This window comes from Elephas maximus, chromosome 19 (assembly GCF_024166365.1).
Source record: "Elephas maximus indicus isolate mEleMax1 chromosome 19, mEleMax1 primary haplotype, whole genome shotgun sequence".
In the NCBI taxonomy this organism is placed as follows: domain Eukaryota; kingdom Metazoa; phylum Chordata; class Mammalia; order Proboscidea; family Elephantidae; genus Elephas; species Elephas maximus.
Genome location: NC_064837.1, coordinates 58,847,945 through 58,866,286, shown reverse-complemented (window position 1 = coordinate 58,866,286; position 18,342 = coordinate 58,847,945). Strand labels below are relative to the sequence as shown.

At 47.3% G+C, this 18,342-nt stretch overlaps 1 protein-coding gene across 6 annotated transcripts in view; it reads left to right on the top strand.

The window, feature by feature from the left end:
- The window catches only part of WIPI1 (WD repeat domain, phosphoinositide interacting 1), a 48,887-nt gene that overhangs the window by 12,922 nt on the left and 17,623 nt on the right, over positions 1 to 18,342 (top strand). For 3 of the 6 annotated variants that reach the window (XM_049858731.1, XM_049858732.1, XM_049858733.1), the window contains exons 5-12: positions 8,347 to 8,444; positions 9,124 to 9,216; positions 9,980 to 10,050; positions 10,902 to 11,009; positions 13,700 to 13,864; positions 14,838 to 14,945; positions 15,598 to 15,716; positions 16,375 to 16,475. In XM_049858731.1, the coding sequence (XP_049714688.1) occupies positions 8,347 to 8,444; positions 9,124 to 9,216; positions 9,980 to 10,050; positions 10,902 to 11,009; positions 13,700 to 13,864; positions 14,838 to 14,945; positions 15,598 to 15,716; positions 16,375 to 16,475 (863 nt within the window). Of the gene's footprint in view, positions 1 to 8,346; positions 8,445 to 9,123; positions 9,217 to 9,979; positions 10,051 to 10,901; positions 11,010 to 13,699; positions 13,865 to 14,837; positions 14,946 to 15,597; positions 15,717 to 16,374; positions 18,314 to 18,342 lie in introns of all 6 variants that reach the window. The other 3 variants (XR_007513931.1, XR_007513930.1, XR_007513929.1) reach the window with 2 other exon arrangements.

The window sequence follows — 18,342 nt, the reverse complement described above, 5'->3', positions numbered from 1 at the left end:
GGTCCCGGGGCTCCTGTTACAGGCTGTCATTCCACCTAAATGGAAAACTTCAAGCAGTACTCCTGCTTTATAATTTTTTTTTTTATATAAAGCAAAAAGTTTTATTCAGCGTATATTCAAAAGGGCAAATGTGGAAAACAGACAAGCGTGTTGCCATAGCCATGTCTGCCCAAGTCCAGAGAATATTACCAAATAGGCAAGAATGGCAAAACAGACAAGCATGCTGCCACAGCCATGTCTGCCAGAGTCCAAGGAAGGTTACAGTCATCAGTATATATTAACTTTACAAACGGGCAAAACCATTGAAAGCTTAGCCTTTTCACAGATTGGCTAGAAACTGTGATCTTACATTTTGAATTGTCTTTCTTAACAATCTCATTGGTGCAGGTTTCAGTAAAGACAGTCAAGAGGGTCCTCGTTGGCCCAACAATTTTCTATTCACTAAATGTCAATAGAAAAAGATAAGAGTGGAAAGTCTTTTGTGTTCTGTTCGACTGGCTTTATGTGAAAATTTCCTAAAAGATATTTTCCAAGATTATCCTATCTATTGTCTTTATACCTCAAGGCCCAGTTGATGTGTGTTTGTGAATCTTTGTGAACCCAGCTCCAGCTGGATCACACTCTATGCTCAAGAACAGGGAATAATGGCTCCCATATTATTTCCTAAATCATTCCCTCCTTTTGATCAGAGCTTGGAGATAACATATCAATGAAGCCTTGGTGGCATTTACCATGGAGCTTTGTTTGAATGATGGCAGATTCAGATTGTGTTAGGCTGTGCATCCCACAGGAGAGCTGCGTGGTCGTAATCCCAGCCTGAGATTAACCCCCTGCGTCTGGGACCCATTCTCAACAAATACATCCAGGCGTTTAAGATAGCTGTGTGGGCGATTTCACGCATCTGATGTTCAAAGGGGTTTGTTGACCCCTAGTTATTTTGTATGGCTCTTTAGCATGGAGTAGGTGTAATAACTAGAAGCAGGTTGTGACTTGGTGTGTCTGCATAACTCGGAGAAAGATAATCAGAACCTTAAAGAGTTTGTTTTATTACATTACAAGGCAGTATCTCTACTTGGGTGACACGTTAGGATGTTGGACTTTACTCAGTTCATGGGATTTACCACTGGTTAATAAAGTTCTGGCATTTAAGAATGGGAATAATTTGGGTTTGTCAGATTAAAAAAGCAGATGATGATGTTTTATGAATTCATTAAGGTAGAAGTAAAAGAAAAAGAAGTCCTTCATTGTCTGGTAAAGTGGGGAGTCATCATGCCAGAATAATTTATGTATCTCATGATTCAGATTAATATTTGTAAGTTGTATTCTAGTTCAGCTTCCTTAAATGACTGCTACAGGTTGCGATGAAGTCTATGAAATGCTTTCATTATGTATGGTAGTTTTAGTTGCCTAATTCTTTGACTTTTCTTAAATATTAAGGTCTGTGTGGCCCAGCACAAGTCACCTAAGCTCTGAGCCTCAGTTACCTTAGCTGTAAAGTGGAACAGTAATGCCTATCTCATGGAATCGGCCAAGAAGTAAAGGAGGTACTGTTAGTGACCGTGCCCAGCACAGAGCCTGCCCTGCAATGAGTATTTCCTCTGCCTCTCCTCCTCCTCTTCACCTCAGTTATACAGATGGCCCTTTGCTGTGGATTTGAGTGCTTTACAGTTTCAGCTCTTATAAAATATTTTAAAAGAGTAAAGCAGTTCAGGCAATTACAAAGTTCTGTGAGAAGAAGACTTTGAAACCATATTTCACAAAATGGTAGATGGTAAATCAAGGAGCTATGGTGGCAGGTTTTGTTTGCTTTAAGAATGAAAGGTTGAAATAAACTGGAACAGTACTTACTGAAGACATACTACGTGCTGGGTCTTTAGTAGGCTCTTCAGGTACAGATATGGACCCCACGTACCAGGAACCCAAAATGTAGCCCTCCGCTAGTTGCCTGAGGCCGTCGCTGTCTGAGACCGTGAGACAAAGGGTCTAAAGGCCTTGGTAGCATGTAGACCCAGTGCTTAGCTGCAGGGTGAAGCGAAAATACGCTCTCATAATAGGATGTGAAAAGAGGGTAGTGGTGGTCAGTGGCAGGGATCTCGCCTACCATGCGGGAGACCCAGGTTCAGTTCCTGGCCAGGGCACCCCATGTACAGCCACCACTCATATGTCAGTGGAGTCTTGAGTGTTTTTATGATACTGAACAGGTTTCAGCAGAGTTTTCGGACTAAAACGGATGAGGAAGAAAGGCCTGGAAAAATACATCCAAAAACTAGCCAGGGGAAACCCTATGGATCACGGTGGCCCAATCTGCAACTGATCACCAGGCAGTGTTTCATTCCTTTGTGCATGGAGTCACCATGAGTTAGGGGCCGACCCAAGGGCAGCTAACAAGAACAACAACCGTAGGCTGTGAGAGGTGCCACGGAGTCTGAGTGGGTCTCAACAAGGGCTGGGCCTGAGCTGCACCTTGATGGATTTGGGGAGGGACGTTCAGGCAGGCAGAAAGCTAGCTACAGGCTGTCTTTGGCTCTAAGGGTCTTTGCAAAGAGGGGAGCTGGGTGCAGCCAGTGCCTGCAGAGGAGAGGTGGGTGGTTAGCGCTGCGGCTAGCTTCCCTCCCTCATAGCTGTCAAGGCCCAGCCCCATGTGAGAAGGGAAGTTTATTCCCATTTACTGTTATTTTTTAGCAAATAGAGCGGTTTTTCTCAGCCCACGAAACTCATTGGATTGTTTCACGTCTTACAGTGTAAGCAGGGAGAAAAGAAGTCTGAAAGTGTGAGAGCTGTGTGTGTTCTCGTGTGACAATTTGAAGTGTTTGTAAATGGAATGGTTTTTTTTTCTCAGGAATAAATGCATCCGGGGTGAAAAGGGGGAGAGTGCTGACACATTGCGGGACTGCAACCAGTATCACATAATAATTTGTGTATAAATTTTTGAATGAGAAACTAATAATTTTCACTGTAAACTTTCACCTAAAGCACAATAAATTTAAAAAAAAAAAAAAAGAAAGAAACAATGGAAGGGTTTTCCCTATCTCAGTTGAACATCATGAATGGATTCAAGGGTAGATACAGCATTTTATTCCGGAAAACCAGGGCAGAGTTGACCAAAATGTGTATTATGAGGCCTTTGACATCCTTTGGAGAGATAACGCAAGACCTCGGCAAATCCTCAAGTTTATAATTATCACCTTGACTTATACTTAGCTCACTATCTTCTTCAGTAAAATGGAGACGATAATGTTTACCCCAGAGAGGCAGTATGGTAAGGGGTAACTAAGGTCACGGTGAGTGAATGAAAGAAAAGACACATTTACTGTGTACACGCTGGAGGGTCAGCCAGGCCCACTCCCTAACCCAGCCTCCATCCTGGAGGGCAGCCTCACACAGGTCAAAGTTGTGCTTCAGGGACATGACCAGTTCCTCACTCCAGAACCTTTTGAGGACTCGTAACCTGTCACAACCATGAAGATAAAACCCTCAGATGCCTAGTTGTTGTGGTTGTTAGCTGCTATCGAGTCCGCCCTGACTCACGGAGACCCCGTGCATAATGGAGCCAAACCCCGCCCAGTCCTATGCCATCCGCATGATGGTTGGTGGATCAGGCCATTGTGATCCCTAGGGTTTTCGCTGGCTCATTTTTGGAAATATATTGCCAGGCCTTCCTTTCCAGTCTGTCTTAGTCCGGAAGCTCCACTGAAATCTGTTCAGCCTCACAGCAACACTTAAACCTCCACTGACAGACAGGCGGTGGCTTCGCTTGAGACGCATTGGCTAGGAATCGAACCTGGGTCCCCTGTATGGAGGGCAAGAATTCTACCACTGAACCACCAGGGCCTGCAACAGATGCCTAGTTGTTGTTGTTAGTTGCTGTCAAGTTGAGACTGAGTCTCTTTGACTTATTCTCATTCTCTATTTTTTCAAACAGAAATGTAAAATGGAAACCCTGGCTCTTAATATTATAAATCCATAGTAGATACACAAGGAAGATAGAATACATACCTAATTGAGTTTAACACGTAAATTGCAAATGTATTTTGACTTAGCGGACTGCAAATAAATTAGACATCCTGAGCCCTACTGTTGCTTCGCACTCAGTATCTAATGCAGCTGTAAATTTCCATCCCTTTGTCTTTGTTTGTGTCATGCCCATTCCTGTTGTGTCAAAGATTGCAGGCTGTTTCCTTTAAAGAGTTTGGCCAGATGAGGTTCCGAGCTAATTTCCTGCTAGCACAGCAGTCTATGCACGGAGCAGTCGAGGGTGGAATTGTCATCAAAGATCTCCCAGCTGCAGAACTCAGTGGTTCGTAGACCTTTGCAACCGTTAACAGAACGTCCACCACGCAGCAGTGTGTATAACAGGACAAAGTTGTGGATTTTTCCCCAGCAAGTCCTCTGGAAATGGAAACACTACAAATATGTTGTTGTTAGGTGCCGTTGAGTCGATTTCAACTTATAGCAACCCCATGTGACAGAGTAGAACTGCCCCATAGGGTTTTCTTGGTTGTAATCTTTTATGGAAACAGAGCGTCAGGTCTTTCTCCCATGAAGCCATTGAGTGGGTTCCAACCACCAGCCTTTCAGTTAGCAGCTGAGCATTTAATCATTTGTGCCACCAAGGCTCCTCTTGGCCTGTAGTAGTAAGAAGCATCTGCAGTACAGAGGAGATCCCCTTCCCTTCTGTTTCTGAAAATTGGGAAACCCGTTTTGAGGCATGAAACAACTCAGAGGGAGCTGCATCTTATAAATCGCCGTTAAGTAGCTTTAAGTTTGGCAGGTAATGCTATAAATACCAAGAGGAGAAGGGTTTAGAACCGCAGGTTCTGATCGCCCTCCAATCCCAGCTGATGATGCCACTGGTTCTTGAATTGATAGCAGACACTTCTAGCTGTAGACGAATTACAGCCAAACAATGCCAGTGAAATTATGGCTGACAACGATTTATGAAAATGTGTGTCAATTCTAAAACAAGTCCGAAAGGCACATCAGAACCTAACTCCTACATAGAAAAAAGACTGGAAGAAAATATATCCAAGTGTTGAAAACAGTAAAAAGTCTTTGGGTTTGAGAATTATGGATTTTTTTCTCTTTATATTTTTGGGGCTTTGTACATTTTCTACAGCATCACTTTTGTATTTTAAAATAATAAAGAAAAAGCCCATTTCCTTCCAAAGACAGGGTTTGTGCGACACTTGCAATGGGAACAGAACACAGGTAGAATGGTGACACCTAAGCCTGAAGAAAAGTCTCCATACTCTCCTTGAGTGTTTCACAAGCTAGAAAGATACATCACTCAGCTGGCTGGTTCATCTGAGACTTGGACCAGAAGAAATCGAGGGAACCCGTGGGAGGCATTTCTGAGCACCTTCATTAAGTGTGCCAGGGTGGGTGAGCAGGATCCCTTGGCTAAATTCAGCTGGACTGGCAGAGATTCCAACCCTGGGGCAAAACTGTCAAGTAAAGTGGTATGTGTCAGAATACACTTGTCCTAGCCATTACCCTTTGTTGTTTTCTCACCAGAATCTAGTGCCATGTAACCCTACATTAGGTATTACAGAAAGTTCAATGTCATCGAGAAAGTTTAAGCCTTTACTACTTTTTACGATATTTACATTTTAGCATAAAACTCTGAGGGGCAACTGAAAGTATTTGCCCCAAGGCTTCTACACATAGACCTCCTAGCCTGCCACACAGATGTGCCCGATATGTTCAAAGGGAGGAGGCAAGTCCGTGAAGACTTGGCATCTTGAAATGTTACAGCTGGAAAGAACCCTAAGACCGCTGTAGCGCCTTACTTCATGGATAGGAAACAGGCATGGCAGGGCCAGAGAACCTGGCCAGAGCCCCATAGGTGGTGGCAGACCTGAGTCTTGAACCCAGGTCCTCAGCCTGTCTCTGGCAGATAAACGTTCTTAAAATTCTGCCTTTTGTTTTTAACAGCTTTATTGAAATATAATTCACACGCCATACAATTCACTTATTTAAAGCATGCAACCCAGGGGCTTTTAGTATAGTCACGGAGTTGATGCAGTCATCACCACAATCAATTTTAGAACGTTTTCTAAATGACTTAAACATTTTCGTCACCCCAAAAAGAAAACCTCCACCTCTTAGCCATCATCCCCAAGTCCCTTAGCCCCCAGCCCTAATGTACTTTTCGTCTCTATAGATGGGCATATTTCTGCACCTTCTATTAAATGTTATCATACAGTATGTTGTCTGTTGGGACTTCTTTCAAGGTTCATCCATGCTGTAGTGGGTACCGCTATTTGAATTTTTCTATGGCCCGATACTATCCCATTGTATGGATGTGCCGTATTTCATTTATCCATTCATCAGTTGATAAACATTTGGGTTGGTTCCAATTTTTGCCTTTTAGGAATAGTGCTGCTGTAAACATTTATGTACAAGTTTTCATGTGGACATGTGTTTTCATTTCTTCTGGGTATATACCTAGGAGTGGAAATGCTGTGTCATATGGTAACTCTGTGTTTGTTTTAAGGAGCTTCCAGACTCTTCTCCAAAGCAGCTGCCCCATTTTGCATTCCATCCAGCATTATATAGGGGCTCCAATTTCTCCACATTTTTGCCAACTCTTTTTATTGTCTTTTTTATTATAGCCATACTTGCTGTGTGCCGTCGAGTCGATTCCGACTCACAGTGACCCTGTAGGACAGAGTAGAACTGCTCCATAGGGTTTCCAAAGAGTGGCTGGTGGATACGAACTGCCGACCTTTTGGTTAACAGCCTGAGCTCCTAACCACTTCACCACCAGGGCTCTGTAACCATGCTAGTATCTCGTTGTGGTTTTGATTAACATTGCCTTTTTAATGATATATGTGCTCAGAAACCTTCAGTAGTTACCCATGCACTTCCATTATAAGGTCTTAACTCTTTGGCATGGCACTCCTATCCTGCCACACTTGCCCCATTCTAATCTCAATGTTCTTTCCCGTAGCTGCCCCTGTGGAAAGCCACCATGTGGGCCAGCCCAGTCTCCTGATTGTCTTCCCTCCCCAGCTTCCCAAGACCAGAACGCCTCCTGCCTGCCTGGCTGTTCTTCATGAAAGTACATTTGGATTGCGAAGATGCCATGGGGAATTAGGGTTCCCAGAGCGAAACTGGGAAGGAATGCCTGGTCTCTTCTAAGGCCAGGACCATGACCTTGAACGTACAAAGTGGCTGCAGGGGTGCCAGAACATGCAGTTAGGGGTGCTGGGACTCAGTCACTTTCCTCCAGTAGGTCTGCTCGGCAGCTGATAAGAGGGCAGCCCTGCCTGTGTGCTCAGCAAAGCCATAGCAGGAGGTAGGACTTAGTTCCAATTCTCAACGTGTGATTTTTTGTTTCTCTGCCTTTCCCCACAGCAGATTAAGTAACATACATTTCAGCCTGATTGAATTTTTTTTTTTTAATGCTTTTATAAGAAACTCACTTAAACGTAATTTATAACAAGACATCTTAAATAAAAAAAGCTGTCTTTGCATAATTTTCTGGAAGTTCCTGTTCTGGTGAGCGCTTTGGTTCTATGGAATTCCTTGAATTCACTGCCGTGATGTACGTCTCTGTTAATCTAAGCCATTGGTGTGGAAATCCAAATGGCATTGAGAACCCCACCCTTCAATCTTCTGGTAAATAAAATGGCTTTTGTTTGGTTCATTGGTTTCCGTGGCTGTTTCCTCTTCCAGAATATTGTCGAAGCGTCTTAAAGCCACACTGTCGCCGCTGTTTAGCTTGGTAGGTGGCATGGCACACCATCTCCACGGCAGGTGCAGACTTGGCATGAACTTCCACTCTGGAGGTCCCACCTCCTTCTCCAGGCAGGACGTGTGGCTCAGAAATGAATTGTGTCTAAAGAGGACCTGTCCTCCCCATTTCCCTTTCTCCAGTTTGAAATTACGTCAACTATGTTTAATCACCTGCAGAAAGGCTAACAGATACTGACCTTTGGACAACAGAGTTACTTATTCCAGCCAATTCTCATGTAGCCCTAGAGGGCAATGGAACAGGAAGCGAAGCAGGTGTTGTTTCAGAGCCCTGGGGTAACACGTGAAGAGGAGCATTTTTAATATTCTAAATTCTGATTGTGTGGCTGCAGAGAGGGCATGGCCAGGATGAGATCTTCCCCTTTGAATGAATGTACGTTATTGAAATCGCTCGATTAGCATAATCAACTGAAAGTAAAGGTCTTGGAAGCCATTCCTCCCCTCACCAGTAGGTGGCACTACAGCTGTATTGTTCCCAGGTGTCCTTTTCAACCAGGCCATTTCTCTGCCCTGGAAAGAAAACACAAAAACCAAACCTGTTGCTGTAGATTCAATTCTGACTCACATCTGCTGTGTTTGTTTTGCCAGGTCTGTGTGCCCTCTCTATCAACCATTCCAATTCTTATTTGGCCTATCCTGGGAGCCTGACAACAGGGGAGATTGTGCTTTATGACGGAAACTCCCTGGTAAGTTGACAGTGGTCCAGATGCAACCCAGGGCACCTCCTAGGCTGTGTGGCTGATGGAAGGTGATGAGGAGGCTCAGTTGTAGTGAGGTGCGGAGGCGTAAGGGACACGGGGAGTTTGTTCTGCCCACCAAGGTGGGTGTGGAAAAGGGAAGGGGATGACCGTGTATAAATGGGGTTTGCTCTGGGGCTTGCCATCAGCCAGCATAACGGCAGGGCAGCTGCCAGGCTAAGTTGGGCATCTGTGCAGAGTGGAAACCACCTGCCAGCTGAGGGCTGATTGTCTGGTTGACTGCGTCACACTGCACCGTGTCCTATGGCTGCTTCACACTTCCTGCCTCTGGTCTCCCAGGCTGCACAGGGCAGGGCAGCACTGCTGTGGGCAGTCCCCTGAGGACACACGCGGGGGGGGGCCCATGGCTTCATGTGGCTTCGGCACACAACATGGGTGTCCGCTTCCCTGAGGGCAGGAAGCAGGATAGAAACAGAGTGGGCCTTGAAGCAATGTCTTGACACACCGGACAAGGAGGTGCAGTTTATATGCAGGTGGTCTGGAGGGAGAAATGGAGAGCCCAACCAGTGAGGGAGAGTGTCTCAGAAGAAAAGAGAACGAATGAGGAAGATGGAGTCCGACTTCCCTCTTACTCAGCGTCAGTACCCATGTCTCCTTACACCAACAGAAAACAGTCTGCACTATCGCTGCTCATGAGGGAATGCTGGCGGCCATCGCCTTCAACTCCTCAGGCTCCAAACTAGCGAGCGCGTCTGAAAAGGTGAGCATAAACCTCTGGCATCCGAGCTGCTCCTCTCCAGGACTTTGGTGGGTGGCTCTGGGGATGACCAAACAGCTGATGGGATGAGACCAGCGATTTGAGGACTACCTGGTGCCTGGACCCACTCGGAATTTGTTTCACAATGACAACAGCCCCTATCTGTTGTGGTGTACGACTCATTCTCAAACTCAGCAGACCCAAGGTCTGCACCACGCTAGATACTGCAAGAGACTTTGCCCCCAAACTTGTGCTCTTATCAAGAAATGTGCCTGCAGATCGTCCCTAGATATACATGGATGCTGCACTCCTTAAACATCGTATAAACAAAATGCTCTGCTGTAGAGGAGGAAAGATTAATCTCAGCCAGCTGGACTAAGCAGAGGGTGACCAAGCTGAATTTCCAATGCCATGAAAAGCAGGTGTATTTTGACAGGCTGAGGCTGGAGAGGCTAGGAAGGGAGAGCAATCTGAGCAAGACACGCACACGCGCACACATATGCTCATGCACACACCCACATGTGCGTGCACACACACACACCCTCGGGCTGGGGTGGGGAGGGGGCAGAGAGACAGAGAACGTTTAAAACATGTTCCAAGAATTGCTTACGCGGCACATACACAAACAAAAACCCTCTACACTTGACACTTTGTGTTTCCTCCTCAGAGACAGATGTACAAAACCAAAAACACAAGTTTCTCTCTAAAGGAAAATCTCTGTGGAGAGATTAGTGGTTCTGAAATGTTTTCCTGCTTTCTTTTCCAGGGCACAGTCATCCGGGTGTTCTCGGTACCTGACGGGCAAAAGCTCTATGAGTTCCGGAGGGGGATGAAAAGGTCTGTGTTCAGTGTAAACCCATTTTAAAGCACCCACACAATGCCTGCAGTGGACGGCTGGCAGCCACCTAGGGCGAGGACGGAGGGCAGCCCTGTGCCTCCTCTCACCTCGAGGAAGTGTAACTACTTTCTCAGGTAATTGGCTTGGCCGCCCCATTTAGTGCTTAATAAAGCTGAGAGCATAGCTGCTGCCTTAGCAGTGGAACTCAGCCACGAGAGTTCTTTGTTGATGTGGGCATGGTTGGCTGGCAAAGGAGAAACCAGAGAGCTAAGGGGTCACAATCCAAAAATAATTCTTGATTCCCTTCTATGAAAATGAAGGGGTTCAGTGGTAGAAGTCTCACCTTCCACATGGGAGACCTGTCTTGGATTTGCATACAACGCACCTCACGTGCAGCTACCACCCGTCTGTCAGTGGAGGCTTGCGTGTTGCTTTGACGCCGAACAGGTTTCAGTGGCGCTTCCTGACTAAGATGGGCTAGGAAGAAAGGTTTGATGATGTCCTTCTGAAAATCAGCCAGTGACAGCGCTATCAATCACAACGGCCCAATCTACAACCAGTCATGGGGATGGTTAAGGGCAGCGTTTTGTTCTGTTGTGCATGGGCTCCCCAGCCTGGCGGCTCAGTGTTTAAGAGCTCAGCTGCTAACCAAAATGTCGGCAGTTCAAACCCCCCAGCTCCTCCTTGGAAGCCCTGTGGGGCGGTTCTAAATGGGAATAGCCTAACAGTGAAGGGATTTTAGAGTACCAGGCGCTCCTCAGGATGTAGCTGTTTTAGAATGCTCATCTGTGCACGCTAAGGCAGTGCCCTCGCTCTCTGGCTCACTGGCCCTGTGCTGCTGTGTCTCTAGGTACGTGACCATCAGCTCCCTGGTGTTCAGTATGGACTCGCAGTTCCTCTGTGCCTCCAGCAACACCGAGACTGTGCACATCTTCAAGCTGGAGCACCTCTCCGACAGGCAAGTACGGCGCCAGCCGTAGAGCACGCAGCAGCCCAAGAGGCGCCCACGAGACTGCAGAGGCCAGGCCCTGGGCGTCTGTACGACCGTCCTCTGCCAGAATAAGTGCTTTCTTTATTTCTGAATGCCATAAGTGTAGCTGTGCTTGTTACGTCTTCACGAAGTGGTGAGTATGTGGCGGAACAAATGAGAGTACAAAATCTGGGGTCACCGTCCTGAGCTCGCATCCTGGCTCTGCCCCTCATGAGCCATAAGACCTTGGACAAGTAATTAAATCTTTCCATACCTTGGTTTCCTCATCTGACAAATGAACATAGTAATAGTATATGCATCTTAGGGTTGTTGCGAAGATTAAATAAGTTAATTGACCTAAAGCATTTAGTGTAGTGCCTGGCATATGGTAAGCACTAATACGAGTTAGCCAGTGTAGCTATTAAAAAAATACACACACACGTTTGTTTGTTGGCCTCTGAAAATCCTCCCAAGGTCACCAGCAGCCAAGTCACCAGCTCAGTGGATTTATCAGTCCTGCTCCTGCCTTCCCTCCAGAAGCCTGCCCCCTGGCGTTGGAAACCCTGGGCTGCTGTCTCCTTGCCCCTGCATCTTTGCCCCTCTGAGCGATCCCTGTGCTTGTGTATCCTGAGGCCCCTTGTTTGCCCCGTGGTTCTTCTTACTCTGCAAACTTTACCCAGAGATTATATATGTATCTTCTAGACTTTTCTATCACTTCTTCAGATGGCTTGGAAAAGCGCAAGCCCTGACCTCTTCCGAAGCTTTGATTCATCATCTGATATAATCAATTTGAACATTGGATGGTGGCTGAACTGTCCAGACACCTTTCAGCCTGAGATCCCGGGATCTGATGATCTCAAACAGCTCGCTTCACTAGTCTCCATGGGGCTTTTTACTGGGGCATAAAATGGCCATTTGAACTCAGTTCCCTCTCCAGGCTTTCCTGCTTCTGTCAGTGACCTCAGAGAATAGGGAATAAAACCCTACAGTCATTCTGGACTGTCTGCTAGACCGTATAGGAAGTGTCTGTAGGCCCTTGATGATAAGGCTCCCGATTGCCTCCTCATTCCTGTTTCTCTGGCCATCGGCCTTCCCAAAGTCTTCGGTATCTCTCGTCTGGTCTGTTTCATTACCCTTCTATTTGGTTTCATTCCTTCTAGTCTTTTTTACGAATTCATCTGCTATCTTCTTGCCAGATTAATCTTCCTAACCCCTCTTTGTCCTTGGGAATGAAGTCCCAGTTCCTCTAGCCTGACTTTCAAGATTTTCCACAGTGGGCCCTGGGGCACCTTATCTTCTGCTGCAGCCTTGCAGACTCTTCCACCTCAACCAGACCAGCTTGTTTTGACTCCCGAATACACTGTTTATCTGCGTAGGCATCTGCAGCGCCCTCCTCTGGTCCCCGCTGGCTCTGAGTGAGGCCCACCTACAGAGCTCAGCCCGGTGACCTCTGCCCCCAGAACCGCTGCAGCTGTTCTTATAAAATAGCATTTGCCGTCTGTCAGGCACTATACTAAGCCCCCCACATACGTCACCTCTTTACTTCCCAGCAGCCCTGTCAGGTATGTTTCTGGGATCACCCCTGTGTTTCGATGAGATGTGGGGACTGAGAGATTAAGGACCTTTTCCCTCCTCTGTGGACCTGGAGTAGCAGCAGCTTGTATTCATTGCTTACAGTGTTTCGTGTCTCTGTCTGTGCTCTGCCTCCTCCTTGAGTGCAGGATCTGGGTATTACACTGCTTTGGAAATCCCAGTCCTTAGCACAGAGCTCTGGGCAAGCAGTACCAGTAAGCTCTGTGGTGCTTGGGATCAGAGAATCAGAGTAGTACGACTAAATGGGTCATGGTCACTTTCAGACGAGAACACCAAGGCCCGGAGAGGTTTTCCGGCCATCACCTAGCCAAGTGGTAACAGTGAGAAATCAATCCCAGGACTTCTAAGTCCCGGCACATGTCCGGACCAGGATCTGGTCCCAGCAGGTATACTTCTGGGATTGGCTGCAGTAGCCCTGGCCCTCAGTGTGCTGCCCACTGCACAGAGCACAGAGACAAGTCCATCCTCAGGTCTCTCCCCAGCAGGGCAGTCCCCCCTTTGTCTGGCAGAGACCCTGGGATGAAGTTTGATGACTGCAGGGGACATACCAGGTCCCTTTGAATCCTTTCCACTATTAGGAACTACGGGTACTTGGTGGCTCCGGGCTGTAATTAACACCTGCCCTGAGCATTGTGTCCCGAGGCTTACCTCCCACTCGGGCTGTTACCTCCCACGCAGAAGCCTTAAAATCAAGATCAGTCTGTTCTTCTGGGAGCCCAGAGCTAGGCTTGAGCTTCCTTTACAGAGTCCAGGTATCAACCCCTGGCAGCCCCGCCCCAGCCCTCTTTTGGAAATCTAGGAATCAGACTAATGGCCAGATTCAGCTTTGCTAATGGAAGGGCGCAGTGCACTGGGAACCTCTTAGCAGCTTCAAACGCTCCCCTTTAGGACAAACAGGCCCTCGGTGCCATTCTGTGATTGCCAGGATAATGTGTCCCCAGTTGTTCCAGGTGGGCAGAACATTATGCTAAGGCACAGTTTCTTCCTGTCGTGGTGAGCGCAGCTAATGACATCTGGGTGGTTAGCTTATCTGGGCAATGTGGCGCCAGCAGCTCGGTGCCATCTTCTGCTCATTGCCCCCCCAGCCGCCCAGAAGAGCCCGTGACCTGGAGCGGCTACGTGGGAAAGGTGTTCATGGCTGCCAGCAACTACCTCCCTGCCCAAGTGTCAGACATGATGAATCAGGACAGGGCCTTTGCCACCGGGCGGCTGCATTTCTCCGGGCAGAGGAACATCTGCACCCTGTCAACGTACGTATGGCGCCACCCTCTCAGAACAGGCATAAACTTTGATAAGTGTATTTTCCCAAAGCACAAAACCCCTGCGCGTGTGAAGAAAAAAGAAAAGACGGCCAAACAGAAGGGTGAACAGAATCAAAACCCTGTGGCCCAGCTGTGTTCCCTCAGCTGCTGCTCCTGCCTGATTTTAATATGTATTCTCAGGGGCAGCAGGAAGCTGGCGTGGAAATTTTGGTTATGATGACGTGATCTGGAACCTGCAGTACAGTGTTGTTTAGAAGTGGTGAGAGTAGATACCCTTGTCTTATTCTTGATTGTGTTTTTACAAAATTATGAAAAAAGTCTCTAGTTCCATTATCTAGGTTCAGGCACCTGTGGGGTTAATGGATGTTTTATCGAAGCTGATACTTTATTGAAGAAGTTTAAATATTAAAAAAAAATTTAATAAAACTGTCCAGCAAGGATGCTGAGCTAAGTTTGCATTTTTGCCCTTTCTGCCACTTTTAAAGGCAAGACACATATAAGATAAATAAACCAAACCAGTTGCCGTTGGGTAGATTCCAGCTCAAGGTGACCCCATGTGTTTCAGAGTGGAACTGTGCTCCATAGGGTTTTCAGTGGCTGATTTTTGGAAGTTGATTGCCAGGCGTTTCTTCCGAGGTGCCTCTGGTTGAATTTTAACTTACAAACTTTTGGTTAGGAGCCAGGTGCCTAGCAGATAGAAGACATCTCCTTTAGGTAAACTAAAGTTTTAGCTGGTGGCAGCTTTTCAAAGAATAATAGTGTCTACATACATTGCAGTTATGTTTCTAGGCAAGAAATAATCCTGAAGGTAGAGCCAGAAACCCAGACCCTGGGATCGGTGGGCTAGGGGTTTGTTTGTGGCTGGAGAAGTTGTCGGTGATGGCTAGAGCGAGGCTGGATTGGAGGCAGTCCATTACTCACCTCTGTTGTAACCTCAGTTCATGTTTCACTTGGCTCTTAGGATCCAGAAATTGCCAAGGCTGCTGGTCGCCTCATCCGACGGACACCTATACATCTACAATTTGGACCCTCAGGATGGGGGAGAGTGCGTGTTGATCAAGACCCACAGGTGAAGATGCTGGTTTTCAGAAAGACAGCTGTCAGGGCTGCTTTTGTAGAGTTGTCACTTCTCCGAGAACAATGACACGTTCAGTGCCCTCACCCTTTGTTGCTTCATCGCCAGGATCTCAGTGGCAAACCTGTAGTAGGTGTCAGCTTTGTGGGGGCCCCACGTCAGGTGCCAGGATGAGTAACCTTCAAAATGTAATGTCTCCCTGCGTGGTCTTTACTCACAGTACAGTTCCTAGCGCATAATGGGGATTCAAAATGTTTACTGAATTGAACCCATCAGCGCTCATGACTTCCACGCCGAAGTGCAGGGTGACCACTCTTCCTGCTGTGGGCAGGATGTAGTGCGATGCCCACTGTTCCTCTGCCACGGATGCCCTCCTCGTTAGCATGTCTTAGCGCCTTTGCCAGGTGTAGCCACGGATCAATCTTGATTTATTAAATAAAGAGAAATGGGTCATTTTGAGCTGAGTGCTTGCCTCCCGCTCACTAAAGGTCATTTCAGTTCATGCTGAACTAGTAGCGTCCTGATGGGTCTATAATTTAAACTCGGGCGGCCCAGCATGTGCTTCCTAGTGCGTTTCCTTTTGAAGGTGTTCTGGATGTGTGATGATTCTTTCTTTCTTTCCCCGCCTTTTAATTGCTGCAATTAGCTTGCTTGGCTCAGAAACAACAGAAGAGAATAAAGAAAATGACCTCAGACCTTCGATACCTCAGTCTTATGCAGCAACTGTAGCCAGACCCAGCACATCTTCAGCCTCCACGGTACCAGGTGAGCAGATGCAGGGCCCGTCTCCCTTTGTTGTCGTCATGGTTGTCACTCTCCCTGATTGATCTGTTTCCTCACAAGTGAGATCACGGTCAAAACAAAACGAAAAAATTATTGAGGTGATCCCAACTCATGGCAATCCCTTGTGTTTCAGAGTAGAACTGCATCCCCCAGGGTTTTCAATGACTAATCTTGTGGAAACAGATCTTCCAGACCTTTCTTCTGCAGCACCACTAGGTGGCTTCGAATCTCCAACCTTTCAGTTAGCAGTGGAGTGAAAACCACTTGCGCCATCCAGGGAGCTGAGGCCGCAGTAATAGTCTTTAAACTCAGGTCCTTCAAGATGGCAGGCATAGCGCAGGTTGATAATTTCTATAACAAGTAGCTTTAACCCATTGCCTCCATGAGTATTTCAAAGAGGTGTAAAATTTTAGGCATCTGGGAGGGAAGGGTGGCCCACTCACCACTCAGAGGCTTTGAGGCCATAAATGGTGGTGGATTTTGGCTCATCTCAGAAAGCACAGTCACTCTAGTTCGAAGTCAAAGACTACCTCCATGGTTTTCTTCGATTCTCCATTTTTTCTGAGGTCCAACTCTGGATCATGTCTTAAGAATAGACACACGGCTTTCATCTCTGGCATTTCTCCTTCTTGTTTTCCAGGTTATTCTGAGGACGGCGGGGCGCTCCGAGGAGAGGTTATTCCTGAACACGAGTTTGCAACGGGACCAGTGTGTCTTGATGATGAGAATGAATTTCCCCCTGTGAGCATTAGGAACCCTTAAAGGGGCAGCTCAGTCTGTATGCTAGAAGAAAGCCTTCACCTTGTACACGAGGCGAAGTGACTTTCCTCTTACGTAGTCTGTAATGACTAATCCTCTTCACTAATACCGAGAAAGCCGTAGAAAGTTGATTGTACTGTGGTGCTTCAGATCCTGCAGACGAGCCGTTAGGCGTCCCGCTAAACCCTGACAGCATTAGAATAACCAAGTACTAATCCAGGGAGCCCTTGGCTGGCCTCACATTCAGAGGCCTGAAATCCTTTACTTTGGCTTCTGTAGCGCCATCATTGCTGCTCCTAAGGTAGTAGGCACGTATGCCTGGGTAAAGTGCTTCTTTTCTTGGGCTCCTAAGGATGCTTTTGTGGAATGCAGCCTTCGTGGTGCTGAAGGTGAGGCTTTCTCAGGGCTAGGCTGTGTGTGCAGGACCCTGAGTCTGGGCTGTTGCCTGCAGGCGAACTCAGCTTCCCCCGTCCCCAGCCTGTCTTGGGCAGAACTCGCCAGCAGCAGCAGCCAGCACTCATTCATGAACAGTCGTGTGGACCCACAGGTTTGAGCTCACCTGGGCACCTTAGGCTGGCTGCTCAGCTGCCCCAGCTGTTCTGGCAAGAGGGGCCCAGGATTGGCTGGGCACTAGGCTTGGCTGCTTCTAGCATCTGAGACTGCAGAGAAGGATGGCTGCGGGGCTGCCTTAGCTTCTAATTCTTCAAGCTTCCATTCAAAGCAACATATAGGTTCCTCCTGTGAACTTCAGCTAGAAAACACCCCCGATAGTCAACCTGCAGCCATTTAGAGTGGAGGCAGCATTTAGGCCATGACTTGGAGAGCCAGCCGACCTGAGTCTCCTGGAGCCAGAGAGAGCTAGCTGTTAGGTCTTGCTTGCAGAGTTTTCTTCTGATGATTGTTTTGTGTTGGTGGGATTCTGTTTGCAAAAGGCTGGAGCGCAGGGCTGGCTCATTCTCCCACAGATCCACGGGGCAATCTAGTAAGCAGATTTGGCTCACAAAGCTGGTGTGGGGCCCTCTCCTTCTACAACTGTTTGTGTATAAAGAGGAGTGGGGAGCTGTAATTTCCCCTGGCTCCATTTGAGGCTGAGCTTTAAATTTCTGGCTTTTCATAGATAAGCTGCCAAATACACCGCCAACTTACTTTTCAGTGCTGGGGTGCAGTGGCTCTTAAAAATACTAATTATAAATTAACAAATGCCTGTTGGCTTGCTGCCCAATTATAAACCAGTTTTACCTTTGGGTCCTTTTGGCCCCAATGAGCCATAAAGAGTATTTCTGAGTCCCCAGAAGTTGGTGGTTATTTGCCTGAAGGTGCATCATCCAAGAGCTAGAGTTCTCTAAGGGAGACGCAGCGGGGAGGAACGTGACCAGCGCGCTCCACCGAGGCTTTGCACCTTCACTCACTAGGTTTCATTTCAGCAGTTTTGGTAAAAGTCTGTGATTGCTCTAAGAGAGTATTAGATTATTAATTATATGCTTAATTACCACCTGAGTAAACCTCAGAGCCTTTTATATTTGCAGAACGGGGGTGTTTCGGACATTGGCATTTACGAGGTGGTTTCTTGCCAAAGAAAACCTGTATAAAAAGAATAGGCACCCTGGGTAAACCATTTGTTTGGGGGAAAAGAAACTGGAGATGCTTAAGAACTAGTGCTAAAAATGGCCCCGTGGCCCATTCACCTGGGCACAGCCAGGATGCCAGGTGAGCGCCTGTTCACCTGGCACGGCCAGGATGCCGGGTGAGCATCTGTTCACCTGGGCATGGCCAGGATGCCAGGTGAGCGCCCGTTCACCTGTGCACGGCCAGGATGCCAGGTGAGCGCCCGTTCACCTGTGCACGGCCA